At 43.5% G+C, this 19,709-nt stretch overlaps 1 protein-coding gene across 1 annotated transcript in view; it reads left to right on the top strand.

Moving 5' to 3' along the window:
• Nucleotides 1–19,709, top strand: part of LOC134224922 (uncharacterized) — a 356,688-nt gene that overhangs the window by 320,280 nt on the left and 16,699 nt on the right. The window contains exons 6-8 of the mRNA XM_062704579.1: nucleotides 13,110–13,281; nucleotides 13,979–14,123; nucleotides 14,255–14,453. Of these exons, the coding sequence (XP_062560563.1) occupies nucleotides 13,110–13,281; nucleotides 13,979–14,123; nucleotides 14,255–14,453 (516 nt within the window). The remainder of the gene's footprint in view (nucleotides 1–13,109; nucleotides 13,282–13,978; nucleotides 14,124–14,254; nucleotides 14,454–19,709) is intronic.

Here is a 19,709-nt window from a genome sequence, read left to right as displayed (position 1 = left end):
CGTTATTTGTTTTGATAGGTTTCTGGGGCGCTGATGCCATCAATCAGCGTTGAATGGTTGAATTCTTGCTACCCTTGGTCTTGGTAAACTCATAAGTCAACTTGCACTTATTATGTAGGCGTAGGATAAGTTTTTCTTTCATTGAAACTCATCTTTTTACATTTCCCACCAATGGTGCCTCTATTTTCCGCGCCAAGTTCAAACAAAACAAAAACATTATTTGATCTGTCATTGAGTGTTGACAAAAATGTTGCTAGATACATCTAGAGTGTGCTAGTGTAACTACATGCGAATAAAACTATTATATTCGTGTTTTACTCGATTATTTTTTGAATAGACGAATACTTTTTGAGCGAGCTAAATTGACGAAAATTAGATATTTTCTACATGCCAACAAAAGTAATTGAAATTTCTATGTGTTTTTGAATAATAACCATGTACTGATAAGTTTTCTACCTAATTTAGAAGAAAGTTTTTTGATTTCACATCTATCACGCCTATATTTTATACTTTACTAAAAAATATGCGACAAATACTTTTTGGACCCACTGTATATTTATGTATATAAATAGATGCTGAATATGTTAACTGGCGCTGATCTAAGGCTGCTGTGACCACTATCGGTGTCACGGTTGCGATTGAACTACAATAATCAGGCGTTTCATGCAGCTTTTCTGTATGAATTGTTCATTAGAATATGACAATGTATGACTTTCACTAGACGTCATGAATTCTCTGTGTTTGTGTATTGTAATTTGGATGAAATTTGGATTTACTTACCCTTGTACATAATGGTGGTCTGAACAAGGATCGATTTCCAATAATCCCTATTTCCTATCGCTAAAAGCAGCAAAGCCAGAATCTCCTAATTTTACTGCCACTGACGCCGCTCAAGCAGCACAATTGAAGAGATTTTGGCTTGTGATTCTTCTACCGATAGCAATTTCTGCCGTTGTTTTGAAAAGAACCGATTTATTTTTGATGATGCGTTTTTCAAATCATTTACAGCGACAAAACCATAATCATAATCAAAATCTCAGTTCATTGCTGCATATGCCAACGTCAACCACTTGGTAATTTGCCGCTGAAACGCTTTAGATGCCAATCGTCCATGCGAATACATTTTTATGATTCTGTTATCGACGACAATTTTCTGCTGTCGCCAAGCGATTATGTTTTGCGCTTTAAACGAAATTCGTGTGGAACAACCTTCTTTTGAATAAAATAGTGATCCTGACAAGAACCAATTTATATTCAATAATGCGCTATTCAAAACATTAACAGCAACAAAATAAAATCATAATCTTGAAAGAAAATTTTACATTAAACTATCAAACTCTTCCTTTTCATAAAATACTGGTCCTGCAGAAGGCCGATTTTTTTTCAATAAAAAGCCTTTCTTTTCACTGCATAGTAGCAACCAAACGTTAGTCCGAACCTTGGATTAAAACTTCTCTTGATTGCTGCTGATGTTCGACGGCCACTCGATGATTTTCCGCTAAGAGGCCACCGTTTAGAAGAAATTTTAAGCATCACCACTAATGTCACGAGACCGCAACCATTTTACAATCAATCTACCTTCACAAAAATGTTGATCCTGGAAAGAATTTTCTTTTCACAATGCGCTTCTCAATTCGATAATAACAAATAACTTTCGGCCGACACTTTCTTGATAAATATGTGTTCTAAATCTAATGCCACTTCTAATTCACTTCCTGGTTTCAAGAACATAAGATTGTTCTGCATTTGCTTGACTAGTTTCCTGTGCGAAAATAACGATATTTGGACATTTTTTTTTACTGAAATCAGTTTGTTCAAGGAGGCAAGCAATACAATACGTTACGCTTCAAAGCATCTATCGACGAAAAACTCAGAACCTATACACAATAAGTTCATATAAAAAATGTGAATTTTTAATCGCAGGATTTTTTCATTGATGCAAGGCAATCGGAATATAAAACTTTATTATTTATTTATTCAGACTAAGGCCGAAGTGGCCTGTGCGGTATATAAGAGTCTTCTCCATTCGGCTCGGTCCATGGCTACACGTCGCCAACCACGCAGTCTACGGAGGGTCCGCAAGTCATCTTCCACCTGATCGATCCACCTTGCCCGCTGCGCACCTCGCCTTCTTGTGCCCGTCGGATCGTTGTCGAGAACCATTTTCACCGGGTTACTGTCCGACATTCTGGCTACGTGCCCGGCCCATCGCAGTCGTCCGATTTTCGCGGTGTGAACGATGGATGGTTCTCCCAACAGCAGATGCAATTCGTGGTTCATTCGCCTCCTCCACGTACCGTCCGCCATCTGCACCCACCATAGATGGTACGCAGCACTTTCCTTTCGAAAACTCCAAGTGCGCGTTGGTCCTCCACGAGCATCGTCCAGGTCTCGTGTCCGTAGAGGACTACCGGTCTAATTAGCGTTTTGTAGATTGTCAGTTTGGTACGGCGGCGAACTCTATTCGATCGGAGCGTCTTGCGGAGTCCAAAGTACGAACGATTTCCAGCCACTATGCGTCTCCGAATTTCTCTGCTGGTGTCATTTTCGGCAGTCACCAGTGAGCCCAAGTACACAAATTCTTCTACCACCTCGATTTCGTCACCACCAATGCAAACTCGCGGTGGGTGGCTCACATTGTCTTCTCTTGAACCTCTTCCTATCATGTACTTCGTCTTCGACGTGTTGATGACAAGTCCGACCCGCTTAGCTTCCCTCTTCAGTCTGATGTAGGCTTCCTCCATCTTCTCAAAGTTACGTGCCATAATATCTATGTCGTCGGCGAAGCCAAATAGCTGGACGGACTTATTGAAAATTGTGCCACTCGTGTTAATCCCCGCTCTTCGTATTACCCCTTCCAAAGCGATGTTGAATAGCAGACACGAAAGACCATCACCTTGCCGTAACCCTCTGCGGGTTTCGAAGGGACTCGAGAATGCCCCTGAAACTCGAACTACGCACATCACCCGATCCATCGTCGCTTTGATCAACCGTGTCAGTTTATCCGGAAATCCGTTTTCGTGCATTAGCTGCCATAGCTGGTCCCGATCGATTGAATCATATGCGGCTTTGAAGTCGATGAATAGATGATGTGTGGGCACGTTGTATTCGCGGCACTTCTGCAGTACTTGGCGAATGGCGAACACCTGGTCCGTGGTGGAGCGTTCGCCCATAAAACCCGCCTGGTACTGCCCCACGAACTCCCTTGCAATTGGTGCTAGTCGACGGCATATAATTTGGGAGAGTACCTTGTAGGCGGCGTTCAGCAATGTGATTGCGCGGTAGTTGCTACAATCCAGCTTATCGCCCTTTTTGTAGATGGGACACACGACACCTTCCATCCACTCCTGCGGCAAAACTTCCTCCTCCCAAATCTTGGTAATGACCCAGTGCAGCGATCTAGCCAGTGCCTCACCACCGTGTTTAAATAGCTCTCCTGGTAGTTGGTCAACCCCAGGGGCTTTGTTGTTCTTCAGCCGGCCAATCTGCTCCTGGATTTCCTGGAGATCCGGGGCCGGTAGAATTATGTCCTGCGCGCGTTCCCCTAGGTCCATCACCATACCGCCATCTTCGTCTGCCACATCGCCATTCAGGTGCTCTTCGTAGTGCTGCTGCCACCTTTGGATCACCTCACGCTCGTTCGTAAGAAGGTTCCCGTTTATGTCCTTGCACATATCAGGCTGTGGCACGTGGCCCTTACGTGAACGGTTTAACTTCTCATAAAACTTTCGTGTGTTATTAGCGCGGTACAGTTGCTCCGTCTCTTCACGGTCTCGATCTTCCTGCTGACGCTTTTTCCTCCGGAAAATCGAGTTTTGTCTGTTCCGCGCCTGTTTATATCGTGCCTCGTTCGCCCTCGTGCGGTGTTGCAGCAATCTCGCCCATGCTGCATTCTTCTCTTCTACTAACTGCTCACATTCGCCGTCATACCAGTCGTTTCTCCGATCCGGGGGCACCGTGCCAAGTGCAGCGGTTGCGGTGCTACCAATGGCGGATCGAATATCTCTCCAGCCATCTTCAAGAGACGCTGCGCCTAGCTGCTCTTCCGTTGGGAGTGCCACTTCCAGCTGCTGCGCGTATTCTTGGGCTAGCCTACCGTCTTGTAGCCGCCCAATATTAAGCCGCGGCGTCCGACTTCGACGCGTGTTGTACACCGTCGAGAGTTTTGAGCGCAGGCAAACTGCAACGAGGTAGTGGTCGGATTCAATATTCGCACTGCGGTAAGTGCGGACGTTTGTGATGTCGGAGAAGAATTTACCGTCGATTAGAACGTGGTCGATTTGGTTTTCCGTTTCTTGGTTAGGTGATCTCCATGTGGCCTTGTGGATATTTTTGCGGGGAAAGAAGGTGCTTCGGACTACCATTCCGCGGGAGGCTGCGAAGTTTATGCATCGTTGGCCGTTGTCATTCGATACGGTGTGAAGACTATCCGGTCCGATAACCGGTCTATACATTTCCTCCCTTCCTACCTGCGCGTTCATGTCACCGATGACGATTTTGACGTCCCGCAGTGGGCATCCATCGTATGTCTGCTCCAGCTGTGCGTAGAACGCTTCTTTCTCGTCGTCGGGTCTCCCTTCGTGTGGGCAGTGCACGTTTATGATGCTATAGTTGAAGAAACGGCCTTTAATCCTCAGCTTGCACATCCTTGCGTTGATTGGCTGCCACCCAATCACGCGTTGGCGCATCTTTCCCAGCACTATGAAGCCGGTTCCCAGCTCGTTGGTGGTGCCACAGCTTTGGTAGAAGGTAGCCGCCCGATGCCCGCTTTTCCACACTTTCTGTCCTGTCCAGCAAATCTCCTGCAGCGCCACGACGTCGAAGTTGCGGGGATGTAATTCATCGTAGATCATCCTGTCGCAACCTGCGAAACCTAGCGACTTGCAATTCCATGTTCCAAGCTTCCAATCGTGATCCTGTATTCGTCGCCTAGGTCTTTGCCGATTATATCGAGTCGCATTATCTCTTATATTGTTCGTAATGATTGGTTTTTCAGGCGGCTTATTGGGCCTGCGAAAACCTCCTGTCTCGCCGGAGGGCCGTCGTGTCAGGGCTGTTTAGCGTCCCACCTAACACTAGGACTTGGGCTTGTGCGCTTTGAGCGGCACACGTTCGCTTTGGCGGAGCCTACTTGCGGATACATGCAGCTTTTTTTAGAGGTTTAACAGGGCCCACTGTCAAACCCCACCACATCCTAGGCAGGCGCCACAACTCGCAGATGGCCTGGGGAGGGATCGTCAAGCCCTTGGACAAAGTCCCTGCTGCCCCCAAAAAAATATAAAACTTTGCTTTAGCTAAATCGACCAGCGTTTATCGCGTATTTGGCTTTGTATAAACTAAATGAGTGGTGTTAAAAATGTGTACATTTGGGGGGTCTAAAATATGTTACACTGTCTAAAACAAAGAATATTTTCATTTCAGAAAGCAATTCTCAGCAATTTTTCAACAATCTATGCCCATTTCAAATTTCTATTTCATAAACTAGGCTTCCATTTCATGAAATGAACGATATAAGCAGATATTGGTAAGCTTCTTCTAGGGGTTCATTTACCATAGTCCGAACCTTCCATGGAAATTTTTCTTGAGTGCTGCGAGTCGGCGACAGCCAATCGATGATTTACCTTCTGTTGTCCGTCCCAGGATGGCCTTGAAGGGGCGCTAGGTTTTAAATTTGATAACCTAACTACTATGTACACTAAATATTTACAATAAAAATTTTATAACCTAGATTGGAACGAGCGCCCTATCGCTGGTTGGTCCGAAAAGGCGCAACAAACCTTGCACTCACCAAAGCGCTTTTTTGATGCTTTAATACCGGCCAGACGGTGGACCTCAGAAGTCTTTATTGGACCATTCCACAGTTGTGCCATTGAGGATGATTTTACAGTCCGCAGGCGGAACATGTTTAGGGGATTTAGACCTGGGTCTTCGCCACGTTGATACAGATCTTCCAGCTGGTAAGGTACTTTGTCAGGGCATCCGGGCCTCGTTGGAGTTTTGCCACAAGCGCTCTGATCACTCTACCGCTGTAGATGATGGAGGTGTCATCTGCGAACATAAACAGAATGCCACCTTCTGGAGGTTCTGGCATGTCGGAGGTGAATAGGTTAAACAGCAGGGGCCCGAGGATATTACCCTGGGGGACGCCTGCGACGATGTTGTGCGCATTGGAACGCGCTCCGTTGATTAAGACCCGGAATGTCCTTGCCAACAGGTAATTGTTGATGCTTTTCACCTGGTAGCTGGGAAGATTGTAGCGTTGTAGTTTGTACACCAGGCCATCATGCCATACATTGTTGAATGCTTTCTCGACATCGAATTTAGCCATGGTGGATGTTTTAGAGACAGACTTGTTCCGTCTGAGGACGTTGGTAAATCGGGTCAGTTGGTGTACGGTTGATCGACCTTCCCAAACTGTTCGTCAAGCAAGATGTGGTGTTCGGCAGACTTAAGTAACCGTAGCTTTTTCGAATAGCTTAGATAACCCTGGGAGAAGGCTGATGGGACGATAACTTTTGGGGGAGGAAGGATTCTTCTCAGGCTTACGGATGGGGATGCACGGTGTGTCTGTGACCATTATTAACGAAAAAAAATGTCCATCCATTCTGAACTCGCCTTTCGAAAGATATAATATCCAGGCGTCTGCTATGAAAATTTCAAAATCTTTCATCTAGGGAATAGAAAGTTATAGCAGTTACAAATTTAATGATTTTTGCGTTCGCTATCTCACTAATATGCAACCATATATACCGTGAATTTCCTCCTGATTACATCCAAATAAATTATCATCAAATATGCAATTTACAACCTCAATCAACTATAACCTAAAACCTATTCTTTGAATAATAGAAAAAATAGCGAAGGATGTTAGAGATAACATTGTGCAAATATCGATGGCAAAATAGACAATACAACCAAAATACAGTATTCAAATTACAGAATTATTGCACTTCAATCTCCTAATCATACCAAAGTTTGAATATTGTCTATGACAGACAAGTAACTACACTCTGTATGATGATTCTGCTTTTATTAAATATGATAATAGTTGGTAACATAGAATATCGCGCTGAAACAATGTTGTCTTTCATGGGTACTGGGTAGTTAGTAAGACTAGTAACCAACATTTAAACAACAATGTGCATCATTTGTTGTCAGTTATACAACCATCATCCAGTTCGATTCAAGCAGTGGTACGAAAACGAGTTCCATTTGGAACAAAAATGGGAAAGGCTAGATCACACGAGGAAAACCGCCTTTTCCGAGAACGGTAGACGGAAAAAGCATATATGCACCACTTCGGAACGTCTCAACAATTTAACTGACTTGCTGAACTACGATGCATTTACTACATAAATTAACTGACACAGGGAATACTAGTATCCGACTAGAAGATGGAAACCATCGCATTTCCATGAAGCCAGGTAAGAAAATGAGAGATTTCAAAAGACTGAAACTATTTAAGAAATATTTCACTGTCATGAGACGATTTTAGTACAGTTCCATTTCATTCCATCAAATCATATTACATATCGTATTTAGACCTCAACTGTATGGTCGTCTTCAGTGTCTCGTACTTGACTCGACTCAAGTCGAGACACTGAAGACGACCTTACAAGTCAACAGACTAAATACTCACGCTCCTCTAATGTGGACGTGTACCATACACATATGGAAGTGTTGGCTTGACAAATGGATTGCGAGTGATTTGACTATGCGCCCAATTTAGGAATCTCGAGCTCATTCAGTAGCCTCTAGGTTGCGAAGGCCGATGGAGGTCCTTCGTAGCTTAGTTGGTTAAAGCACTAGTCTAGCGTACTGTTCGGGTTCGAGTCCTACCGAAGGGAAAGTGGTTACTTCCAATACATTTTCAATTCATTATCTTCCACAAAATGTACATATTCACATATAAGTTTTCATAACATTGTAAATTAATTTATGTAGTAAATGCATTATTTTATGAAGTAAATGCATCGTTTTTCAGCAAATCAGTTAAATTGTTGAGACGTTCCAAAGTGGTGCATATATGCTTTTTCCGTCTACCGTTCTCAGAAAAGGCGGTTTTCCTCGGGTGATCTAGCCTTTCCCATTTTTTTTCCAAATGGAACTCGTTTTCGTACCACTGCATGAATCGAACTGGATGATGGTTGTATAACTGACAACAAATGATGCACATTATTGTTTAAATGTTGGTTACTAGTCTTACTAACTACCCAGTACCCATGAAAGACAACATTGTTTCAGCGCGATATTCTATGTTACCAACTATTATCATATTTAATAAAAGCAGAATCATCATACAGAGTGTAGTTACTTGTCTGTCATAGACAATATTCAAACTTTGGTATGATTAGGAGATTAAAGTGCAATAATTCTGTAATTTGAATACTGTATTTTGGTTGTATTGTCTATTTTGTCATCGATATTTGTACAATGTTATCTTCAACATCCTTTGCTATTTTTTTTCTATTATTCAAAGAATAGGTTTTAGCTTATAGTTGATTGAGGTTGCAAATTGCATATTTGATGATAATTTATTTGGATGTGATCAGGAGGAAATTCACGGTATATATGGTTGCATATTAGTGAGATAGCGAACGCAAAAATCATTAAATTTGTAACTACTATAACTTTCGATTCCCTAGATGAAAGATTTTGAAATTTTCATAGCAGACGCCTGGATATTATATCTTTCGAAAGGCGAGTTCAGAATGGATGGACATTTTTTTTTCGTTAATAATGGTCACAAACACACCGTGGGATGACTTTCGCTGACATCCAGGACAATGGGAAGTAGCTGAGCCGAAGATACTGATTAAAGATCAGCGAAAGGTGCTCAAAGAACGGAGCATGTGTTTGAGCTCGAGATTCAGAATGTTATCGAAACCTGGGACCTTCATGTTCTTCGATGATTTTATATAGGCCGTCAATTCGCCAGCTGAGATTTCCAACTCCTCCGAGAAGTCTTTGGGAATAAGATGGATGTTGTTAGCATGCTCGTCCACGGCTACTTCGTGGGCTGATGATGTTTTGTGCGAGCTGACAAAGTGACGACCTATTTCGGCGACCTTCTCTGCAGGAGTTATCAAGCGATCCTTAGAGCCATTGCTGTCTAATGGGATCAAAGGTGGAATGGGTCGAGGCTTGGATTTTAGAATTTTGGTCAACTTCCAGAACGGCTTAGCACAGTCTGGGAGAGCGCGGATCTTATTGGAAAAATCACTATTTCTGAGGTCCACCATTCTGGCCTGGATTACTTTTGTCAAGCGATTGCAACGGGTTTTGAGTGCAGGCAGCCCAGTACGTTGGTACTGTCTGCGAACCACGTTGCGAAAACGAATAAGATCTTTGATGAAGGTGTCAATGGTTAGGGTGCTGCTTGCTGGAACATGCTGCTCTCTGGCCACCGAGATAGCCTCTTCGATGGCGCACAGCTGGCGGTCGATACTTTCTGGCGTCTCCGGACGCATCTCGTAGTCGATGTTGGTGTCAACGCACTGCTGGAACCGCTGCCAGTTCACTCGATGGTAGTTCCTTGTGGAGAGTTGGTGACGGTTGATCGACGAACCGATTTCGGTCACCACCGGATAGTGATCCGAGCTGAGCTCCTGGTACACAATCGGTAGTGAGATGTGATCGTCCATGTTGGTTATGTACTGGTCTAACGTTGCGTGGAATCCGGACCGACTCAGCCGAATGGGAGAATCCGGGCGGCCGATGTACCATCGACCTTGGCTTGGCGATGAGGGTGATTAATCCGACGGAAGTGGTGACTTCTACCCCAACGGCCTCAATGATCTTGAGCTGCAGACTTGGCAGCAGACGATAATTGATGTTGTTCCTCAGTGCGATAACCACACTTCTTCCCCTGGAGTTGGACCGATTGAGTCTCACCACACGGAAGTCCGGAATATGTACATTGTACACTCACTTCGGGCTTCAGGTGCGTTTCCGTGATGAAGGCCACGACGATCTCCGTCTCGTCGAGGAAACCAGTCAGCTCAATGATTTGGCTCTTAATAGAGCAAGCGTTCTAATTGACCAGAGCCACCCTAGCAGCCATTTTCAATGACGAACATGCCCAGGGTATAGATCTGATCAAAGCGTGTTGGGTGAACGGTACTAGCCGTTCCGATGTGTAGAGTTGTGGGTCGCTCTAGGCTGGAAGGGGCTCATTGTCCTGACGACGGAATCCAGGGGGAGGAAGTGGGGGCCATTCGCTGGTGGATGGAGCATGTGGTGTTGGAGCTTGAATCGATGCTGCAGCGGCCGCCAGCCGTTTGTGAGGTTGCAAAGGTGGAAGTATTGGTATCGCTCGTCGGGGAGCCGGGATGGCCGGAAAGTTTACATCGTTGAGAGCAAGAACACGGTTCTTCTTCGACAGGGTCCTGGTGGAGGCCTTCTTCCGGATTTCCAAAAACGCCGCCCGCTTTGGACAGTCCTTGGTTGTAGTCCGATGTTTGTCGCCGCAGTTGGCACACTTGGGATCTGATCAACCACCTCCATCTTGTCGCACTCTTCGGTCGGATGGGGTTCGCTACACTTGTTGCAGCGCGGCTTCATGCGGGAGTTCCTGGTGCCGTGCCCGAAATTGAAGTAGTTGGTGCACTGCGTGACGTCGCGGTGCACTAAAGCTGCTTGGAGGGGTTACCCGCGCCTCCAAGAGCACTTAGGCACTTTTCCCGCGACCGAATCGGCCACCGAGTCTCCCATGACGGGTCCGGGAGAAAATAACGCCAACGCGACGAAGCGAAAATGTAAACAGCGAACGAACGAGAAAAAACACTTGGAAAAAATGCGCGAGCAAAAAAACACGTCCGTACGTGCGGCTTTCTCCATGACGTTGCACACACGGAATTGATTGGTTTACAAATTTTTAAAAGTGCCTCGCGAAAATCTTTTTTTTTTTCAATAGTTAAGCGCCTTCGATGCATTATTTTTAATAGTTAGGGAAAATCTTTAAGAGACCACTTTTTGAGAATGTTTGAAATTTGAATCTCCCGAATAAACCCTATATCTTCCCGATGGACATAATCCTACGTCAAAAGAAAAACAATCGAACGCGCAATAAGAGTTTTCGGGAGAATAGCGCTGCGTACTTATGGCGGAGTGCAGATGGAAGACGGAGGAGACGAATGAAACACAGATTGTGAGCTATTTGGGAAACCTGTATAAATGGTTCTAGATAGCGATCCGTTTCTCCTGATTTCTATCTGCTAACACACCACATTACCCATTCAATCTGGAATCTGAATGCAAGCCGCCGACTGTATGCATTTGTTAAGAAATCAAGCATAGTGGCTCAATACATCATTTTGTCAAAAGTTTTGAAAGTTTTCAACTGGTTTTAAACAATTGTAACTGCCATAATTATGTGAGAATTATAACATCAAATGCAACTTTTACATTACCATGCAAAGTAGTTATAAAGATTTGCACAGATACCCGTTGTCTCATTTCTTGAACTGATCTGAATCATGTCTCACGTTTTTCTTATACAAAGATTGTTTTTAGTAAAACTATGACCTTTCAGTACAACTTAGATATGCGAGAAGACATATAAAACTGAAGGAAAAAAAAGATTCACCACACATGTTACTTCCTGATCTGCTCCAATGTCCAAGTGAAGCGAGCTTCAGTCTGCTTGCGGTGTATCCTTAGACCCCCTGGCTTTCGTTCATTCATTCCTTCGTTGGTCACCATCGGAATGATAATGAAACGAATATATCGTTGTCGGTTCACCGCTGGTGGTGCTACATAATTCCGGTTGCATCCTTGATTTATTATTGAACTTAGAATGAACGTTATGTGTGGCCCACCATGGACTCTGGGATCAGGACTATTATTCTGCTGTCTACTGAAAAAAAAGTACTGTCACCAACTAACGTATTCCGCCTCAACTGTGGAAAAGATTGATAACTACACACACTAGCACTGTAAAACTAAATCGCGCTCCTGGTCTGATGCTGATGCTGAGAATATGAAAATAACCTGCTGGGACTGGGAGTTCTATTTCAGTTTTTTTTTCCATCTCAGCTTTGTTGCTTTTCACAGGGTTGGTTTTGCGTTTTGCCTATTCCACAAACTATCAAACTAAAAATCGAGATTTGGCACATTCCTCGAGTTCTATTAGTGGAACTGTTACATTTTTCTTCTAAAAAAACATATAATCTTGATTTTTAAAAACATCTCATCTTTAAAAAAGGAACTCGTTTTGCTAACATGTTTGTTCTATATTAAAAAAATAAATCCAAAAAAAAATCTAATTGCTTTTCATTGTTTTGTTATTCATAGGATTGACAATCAATGCTATCAAATATATCAAGACACCGATTCATAAATGTAGGTGTCCAATAATGAGAGAGGTAGTTTTTTAACTGAACTGTTCCAACATTTCTTTACTTAAAATCTGTTTTTCGGAAGCTCTCATTTAACAATGATAAACAACTGCAAAATTTCTTTTTATTCAGTTCAAGCCAAATGTTTTTATAATATTCTTTAAATGTTGTTTTGGAAACAATAGTGGGAAACTTCATGGCTTCCATTTTTTAAGAATAGAAGATTATGCTATTCTATTATTCAACTGTTATATTTGTAATTTAACAGACAAGCTTGCAGCTGATTCTACGTCTACCTACCTAAAAGTTGTTGAAACACGACACGCATAAAGCAAAAAAAATTACATACCGTTTGTGATTTGACAAATCAAACAAGTTAAACAATGTATGTCTATAACTGCGAAAGTCCGACCCTGTGCATCGTTCGAATTCGCCATTTTTTGCCGAGAAGAAAAGTTCCACTGCAGCTTGACTATGCCACCAACGCCGTTCCTCTTTGTAATGCTACAATAGAACCTGTCTGGACGATGGCCATGGTGGTGCAAGGCATTGTTCCATGTATTATAAGATGATTTATTTAATATTCTAATCACCAGGGATGGCGAACCGAAAATGGTTTTTGCCTTACTATCAGTCGAGTTGTTCGGTTTTCTACTTTGCTTCGTTTTAGAAAAAAACAATCTTACATATATTTGCTTCCAAAGATGTTTTTTTCTTATTACCTTCTTAATTTCGTTAATATCTCATGTATCATTTGGTTATTTCTTCTAGATCCTGGACGAAGTGTATTCAGTGCTCAATTACATTCGGAGCACACCGACGCTTGCCCGACCCTTCAAGGTCACCGACGAGCTGTTCGACCTGTCGACAATGGCCATGGAGTATTTTAAGGAGCACCTTGAACCGAACTTACCTGATATAGCATGCTTTAGTAAGGATTACAGTAAGTATTCGATTTTCATTCGGTGTGGTTGTCAGCCATAAGTACATATTAGGAATGAAATCAGCCGAGAGAAAATACCGTACGTATACCAAATGTATGTGAATTTCAACAACAGAACTGTTCAAAAAGTATTTCACAAATTTTCTGCGATTTTTTCCCGTGTTTTTAGAAATTTGTGTATGTAGCTTGATTTTTACCTAAATTTGCGATTTTATTTGAGTTTGAAACGAATAGAAACCCTTCAAGTTCAACTGAGAATAAATAAAGATGTATAACTAAATAAAGTGAAGATTTTGCACACTATACCTAGTAACATCACTCACTGCCTTGTTCAACGTGTTGGGCCATTTCATTACACGTCAATTAAAGATTCAATTAGTTTGTTATTCTTCATTCACATTACTATGAATAATGCATTATGCTTATCTTCTATTGATTGAGTGGTTCAGTGAACGTTGTTTTACACTCAATTCTCCCTATGTTAAATAAGCTTTTGTTTTTCACAATTGGAAATGCTTCCAATTTCTATGAATAATTCGATCGAATTGAATTTAGACACTGATTAAACTGTGAGCCTTGCGGAGCTTTTGTTATTCATAAAATACCATGCGCCTCCATTAATGTTAATCTTCTACGTGATTTTACATGATTTCTGCATCTTGATAAGAGCTCTCCTCTTCCATCCGTATCTTTTCAGCATCTAGTACAAAACCGTTCACCGCCCTGGAGGTTTCGTCCTCCATCCTGGCGCGGGACACATCACACTCGAGCTCGTCCTCCCCTCCCCAGAGCAACATGGTGCTCCGGAAGGGTATTCGCAAAATCAAGCAGGGAATGAAGAGGTACGACGAAGCCGTGCCGTGCCGGCGCATCATTTCCGAATCGATATCGATGATAATGAACCAATATTTTCTCTCTCCTTATTTTATGTTTTTCTTTCCCACACTACAACTCATCGCCGGAAATGATGCAGATACAATAATCAATTGTCGGTGTTACGTAGCGAGTTGCGTACCTGCAAGCGGAAAGCAACCGAGCAGGCGAAACAAATTGCCGAGCAGCAGAAACTGCTGGCGGAACAGCAGAAGCAAACACTCGACTATGCAAATCGGCTCGACGAGAACGACAAAAAGAACGAGGAGATCTCGAGGAAGTTCTCCACCCTATTACAGGTATGCTGCTTGGAACCTTTCTTACGCCCAGAAAGGCTGTATAAATCACACAATTGTTTGAAATTTTATGCCTTGAAGTTATGGAACAAGCTCAATTTCTTTTTGCTTACGTGTACAAACTGTTATAGTGAATAAAAGATACTATAGCGCTATCATTTAGTATTACTTTACAACATTCGGTTCATAAGTATATAACGTAACGCCACACATTTTTGGACTTGGTCAACATTTTAAAGGGTGGCCACAGTTAAATTCCATCTTGCAAAACTAAGAACTAGTTACGCGCCAAAAAAAAGTCTCTACCAATCGTCATGAAATTGTGAGGCAATAAAATACAATATATAAGCTCGGTTTACATAAGCATGGGGTTTTGTTCAAGACATGAACCAAAGAAGCCATCATTTTTGACGCCTAACTATTTAAAAAACTCAAATTCAGAAATTCAGAACACCAGAAGTTTGAGAATTATTCTTTTCCTACATAAATTTGACTTTTTGCGCCTTTCCTGAGTTTGTCGTGGTGATCCTAATAAACTAGGTCGAATTTATTTTCAATAATGCGTCTTTCCAAACATTAATAACAACCAAAACTTTAATCTTGTAAAAAAATTTCACTTCCTTCTCATAAATGGCTGCAGAAGCTACCGCAGCGAATAACTTTTCTGCCGTTACCATCGCCAACGGTCTTCACAGCTACCAATGCTATTAATTTTTCTGTCACATTGAAGAAAAATTGTCTCAAATCAACCCTCTTCCGTTAGATTTGGTGGATCTGAAAAGAATCGCACGTAAGAATATCCGCAAACAATGTTGCCAGGTACATCCGGATGGACACACTTGCTCACAGATAGACCACGTGCTGGTCGACGGACGACATTTCTCGGATGTTATAGATACAGTGCCGGATTTATGGGGGGCCGGGGGGCCATGGCCCCGGGCCCCCACAAATCTTATAGCATAGCATAGCATATGTGATTGTACAAATCGTGGGTGGCTATACAATGCTCAATTGAGCAATCTACTGTATATTGTCGCAAATTGGTACTTGGGATTAGTAATTGGCCCCGGGCCCCCACAAATCTTATGTACCAAAACCAACCTTTTTTGTACATTTTGGGGCCCCCACATAACGTCGGCCCCGGGGCCCCCTTCCGGCTAAATCCGGCGCCGTATAGAGGTCCAAACATCGACTCAGATCACTACCTTGTTGTTGCAAAAATTCAGGCGCGACTCTCCATCGTCACGAATTCACGAAACAACAGAACGATGCGTTTTAATATCCAACTCTTGTCAGTTGAAGGAGTTGCTGAGCAGTACCACCAGAAGCTGGACGAGCGGATAGGAGATGCCACCGGATCTGGCGACGTCAACAGATTGTGGGAAAATATCCACGAAGCTGTGACTACAACAGCGCAGGAAGTTTTAGGGACTGCACAGCGACAAACAAGAAATTGTTGGTTTGACGAAGAGTGCCAGCGAGGGACGGACAAAAAAAATGTTGCAAGGAGTCAAATGCTAGTGACTCGTACCCGTTCCAACAGAGAGCGGTACAGTGTAGCAAGGGAAGAAGAGAAACGAATTCACCGCAGAAAAAAAGGCAACACGAAGGGAGTGCGATAGCTGAAGCGCAGCAGAATATGTATAGAAACGATATACGGAGGTTTTGCGCAACTGTCAATGGTATAAGAGTGCACCAGTGCCCGCCATGTACAATGACCGAGAGGGTAATTTGCTGACAGACAAGACTATGGTGGCAGCCAGGTGGAAGGAGCACTCCGAAGATTTGTTGAACGGTGAAAATGAAGGTGTATTAAGGAGCAGGATAGACATAGTCGGCGACTGTCAAACTGTGGAACCACCAACGCTGGACGAGGTTAAGAAGGCTCTAAACGAGCTGAAAACAGTGAAGCTGCTGGGAAGGACGAGATCCCGGTCGAGCTTCTCAAACACGGAAATGAGCAGCTGCATCAATCAATCCACCGCATTATTCAGAAAATATGGGAGGATGAAGAACTGCCTGCCGGTTGGTTGGATGGCCTCATATGCCCAATCTATAAGAAAGGGCACAGGGTCTGCCATTTACAGAAGGATCACCTTTTTGAACTCGGCGTTCAAAATCCTGTCGCGTATCCTGTTTAACGGACTGAGACCGCTTGAGGAGTCCTTCGTCGGCGAATACCAGGCAGGTTTTCGTGAGGGCCGATCAACGACGTATCAGATGTTTAGCCTGCGGATGATTGTTGATAAATTCCGGGAGTACAACTTGCAGACTCACGTACGATTCGGTGAAGAGAAATGAGCTGTGGCAGATAATGTCCGAACATGATTTTCGGGCGAAACTAATTCAACTGATACGTGGAACGTTGGATGGCTCGAAATCATCAAGTATTCGGATTGCAGATGAAGTGTCAACCTCGTTTGTGACCTTAGACGGATTGATGCAGGATGATGTACTTTCGAGTTTATTGTTCAACATTGATCACACGGCACTTTGCGGACGACATCGACCTTATTGGAATCGATTGCAGAGCAGTAGTGGAGGCTTTTGTCCCACTGAAGAGGGAGACGGCGATGATAGGCTTAACCATTAACTCTACCAAGACAAAGTACATGGTGGCAGGTAGATATAAAGGAAGACCTAGTGGTGTTGGTGTGTGGCACAGTTGCATGAATCAAGTATACAAAGAAGGAAATATTGTGCATCGTATAAAATACAGACTTTAGTGGGCTGGTCACTTAGTGCGAATGTCGGAAGAAAGAATAGCGAAAAAATTCAACAGAGAACCAGATAGGGGCCGGCGAAGGCGCTGGCTGCACGCGGTGGAATCGGACCTGGGTACCCTGAACGTTCGGGAAAACTGGAAAACTGGTAAGTTTATTAGCCCCGCCCCTTTGTTAATCATTATGGGCGCAAACATTATGTGCATCCTTTACGATTAATGAAGGGGCGGGGCCAACGGACTTACTTTATTGGATGCAAGAAAGCTGTTTTCCCGCGCGCGGAATCCTTATTGTTCGATATTCCGCAGAGAGTGATCCAATCAGCAACAGAAAGCGCACTCAGTATCGGCGTCGCGTCGGTGGGAGTAGTCGGCGTGGTTTTGGCTAATATTAATTGGAAATGCGCATTTTATGATGAATGAATTTTCTTCAATGTACAAACATGGTGGATGCTGAGGTAGCGTCTTCAGCAATTTGACGGTGAATCACCGCGATGCTGTCGTCGGCAAAAAGAGAAATTTTCTTGTAAGATCCTAGCTTTGGTTCTGTTGCAATTTTAATTCAAAACGCGCATCATTGAAAATACGCCGTTACCAATTCGCTGCACCTACTTCCAACACAGCTTTCCGTATCGGTACACCTGGAAATTGCCACTGCAGACTGAATCACAAATCGACCACGTTCTGAATGATGGACGGCACTTCTTCGACATTATCGACGTCGGGACATAACGTGGCGCTAACATCGATTCTGACTACTATCTGGTGATGGTTAAACTGCGCCCAAAACTATCCGTCATCAACAATGTTCGGTACCGACGACCGCCGCGGTATGACCTAGAGCGACTGAAGCATACTGATGTTGTCACTGCATACGCGCAGCATCTCGAGGCAGCGTTGCCGGAAAGGGGTGAGCTCGATGGGGACCCTTTTGAGGACTGCTGGAATACAGTTAAAGCAGCCATTAACGACGCAGCGGAGAACAACGTCGGGTATGTGGGACGAAGTCGACGGAACGATTGGTTCGACGAAGAGTGCAGACAGATTCTGGAGGAAAAGGACGCAGCGCGGGCGGTCGCGGAGACAGTAGAACCGCCTTTTTCTGGAGAAGAAACGCCGCCTGGAAGAAGCGGAGTGCGAGAAGATGGAACAGCTGTGCCGTTCTCAAGAAACACGCAAGTTCTATCAGAAGCTCAACGCATCCCGCAAAGGCTTTGTGCCGCGAGCCGAAATGTGCAGAGATAAGATGGAAGCATATTGACGGACGAACGTGTGGTGATCGAAAGGTGGAACCAGCACTACGAAGAACATTTGAATGGCGCTGAGAGTACAGGCAGTGAAAGTCAAGGCAGCGGAGGAAATGACTACGTAAGTTCAGCGGACGATGGAAGTCAAGCAGCCGCCACCTTGAGGGAAGTTAAGGATACGATCCAACAGCTAAATACCAATAAAGCAGCTGGTACGGATGGTATTGGAGCTAAGCTCATCAATATGGGCCCGGAAAAGATAGCCACTTGCTTGCACAAACTGATAGTCAGAATCTGGGAAACTGAACAGCTACCGGAGAAGTGGAAGGAAGGGGTTATATGCCCCATCTACAAGAAAGGCGACAAGCTGGAGTGTGAGAAATTTCGAGCGATCACCATCTTTAATGCCGCCTACAAAGTGATATCCCTGATCATCTTCCGTCGTCTGTCACCATTAGTGAATGAGTTCGTCATTATCAAGCCGCCTTCGTTGACGGCCGCTCGACAATGGATCAGATCCTTACTGTACGACAAATCCTTCAAAAATGTCGTGAATACCAGGTCCCAACGCACCATCTGTTCATTGATTCAGCAGGTACGAGACGGCGTAGAGTGCAGCGAGCGAGGTGGGCAGACCAGGTGAAAAACGAGTTGGCGAGCGTGGGGCGCATTCGAGGATGGAGAGATGCGGCCACGAACCGTGTATTGTGGCGTCAAATTGTTGATTCATTGTTATCTGTTTAAATGTAAATCAAATAATTGAAATGAAGATAGCATAAAAATGATTGGTTTAGGTCTTGTAAAGAGCTTTAAGAGTGACTTTAAGAAGACTTGACTTTCTAGAATTAGAATGCGTTGAGGAAATATTATGAAATAATTATACGTCAATCAAGCTTATAATATATTGTCCTTTATTCTCTGAAAATTTTATGACAATCGGCTGAAAGGCTTATTTTTGGCCAGTAATTTCAAGTGATGCAATTTAGCTGAGCACACATTTTGTTAATACATACAAGTACACATGGAAATAATAATCCTTCCTTCCAAATTTTGACCGATTATTGACTGAATTGATCCCTAATGACATTGGAAACAAAAAAACACCATTTTCAGGCTCGTATCGCAAAATAATGAAGTTTGAGACGTCATTGATTCAGTCTAATCTTTGGTGGATTTACTCCCATTATTAGGAGTCGGTTTTCCACATGGGCAGTTTCGAAACTCGAAAGAACGAATATTAAGGAGAGAAGTTAAAATTATGGGATAATATTGTTTGCGCTGTATTTATTA

This window comes from Armigeres subalbatus, chromosome 3, assembly GCF_024139115.2.
Source record: "Armigeres subalbatus isolate Guangzhou_Male chromosome 3, GZ_Asu_2, whole genome shotgun sequence".
Taxonomy (NCBI): Eukaryota; Metazoa; Arthropoda; class Insecta; order Diptera; family Culicidae; genus Armigeres; species Armigeres subalbatus.
This window is presented reverse-complemented; position numbering and strand designations above follow the sequence as displayed.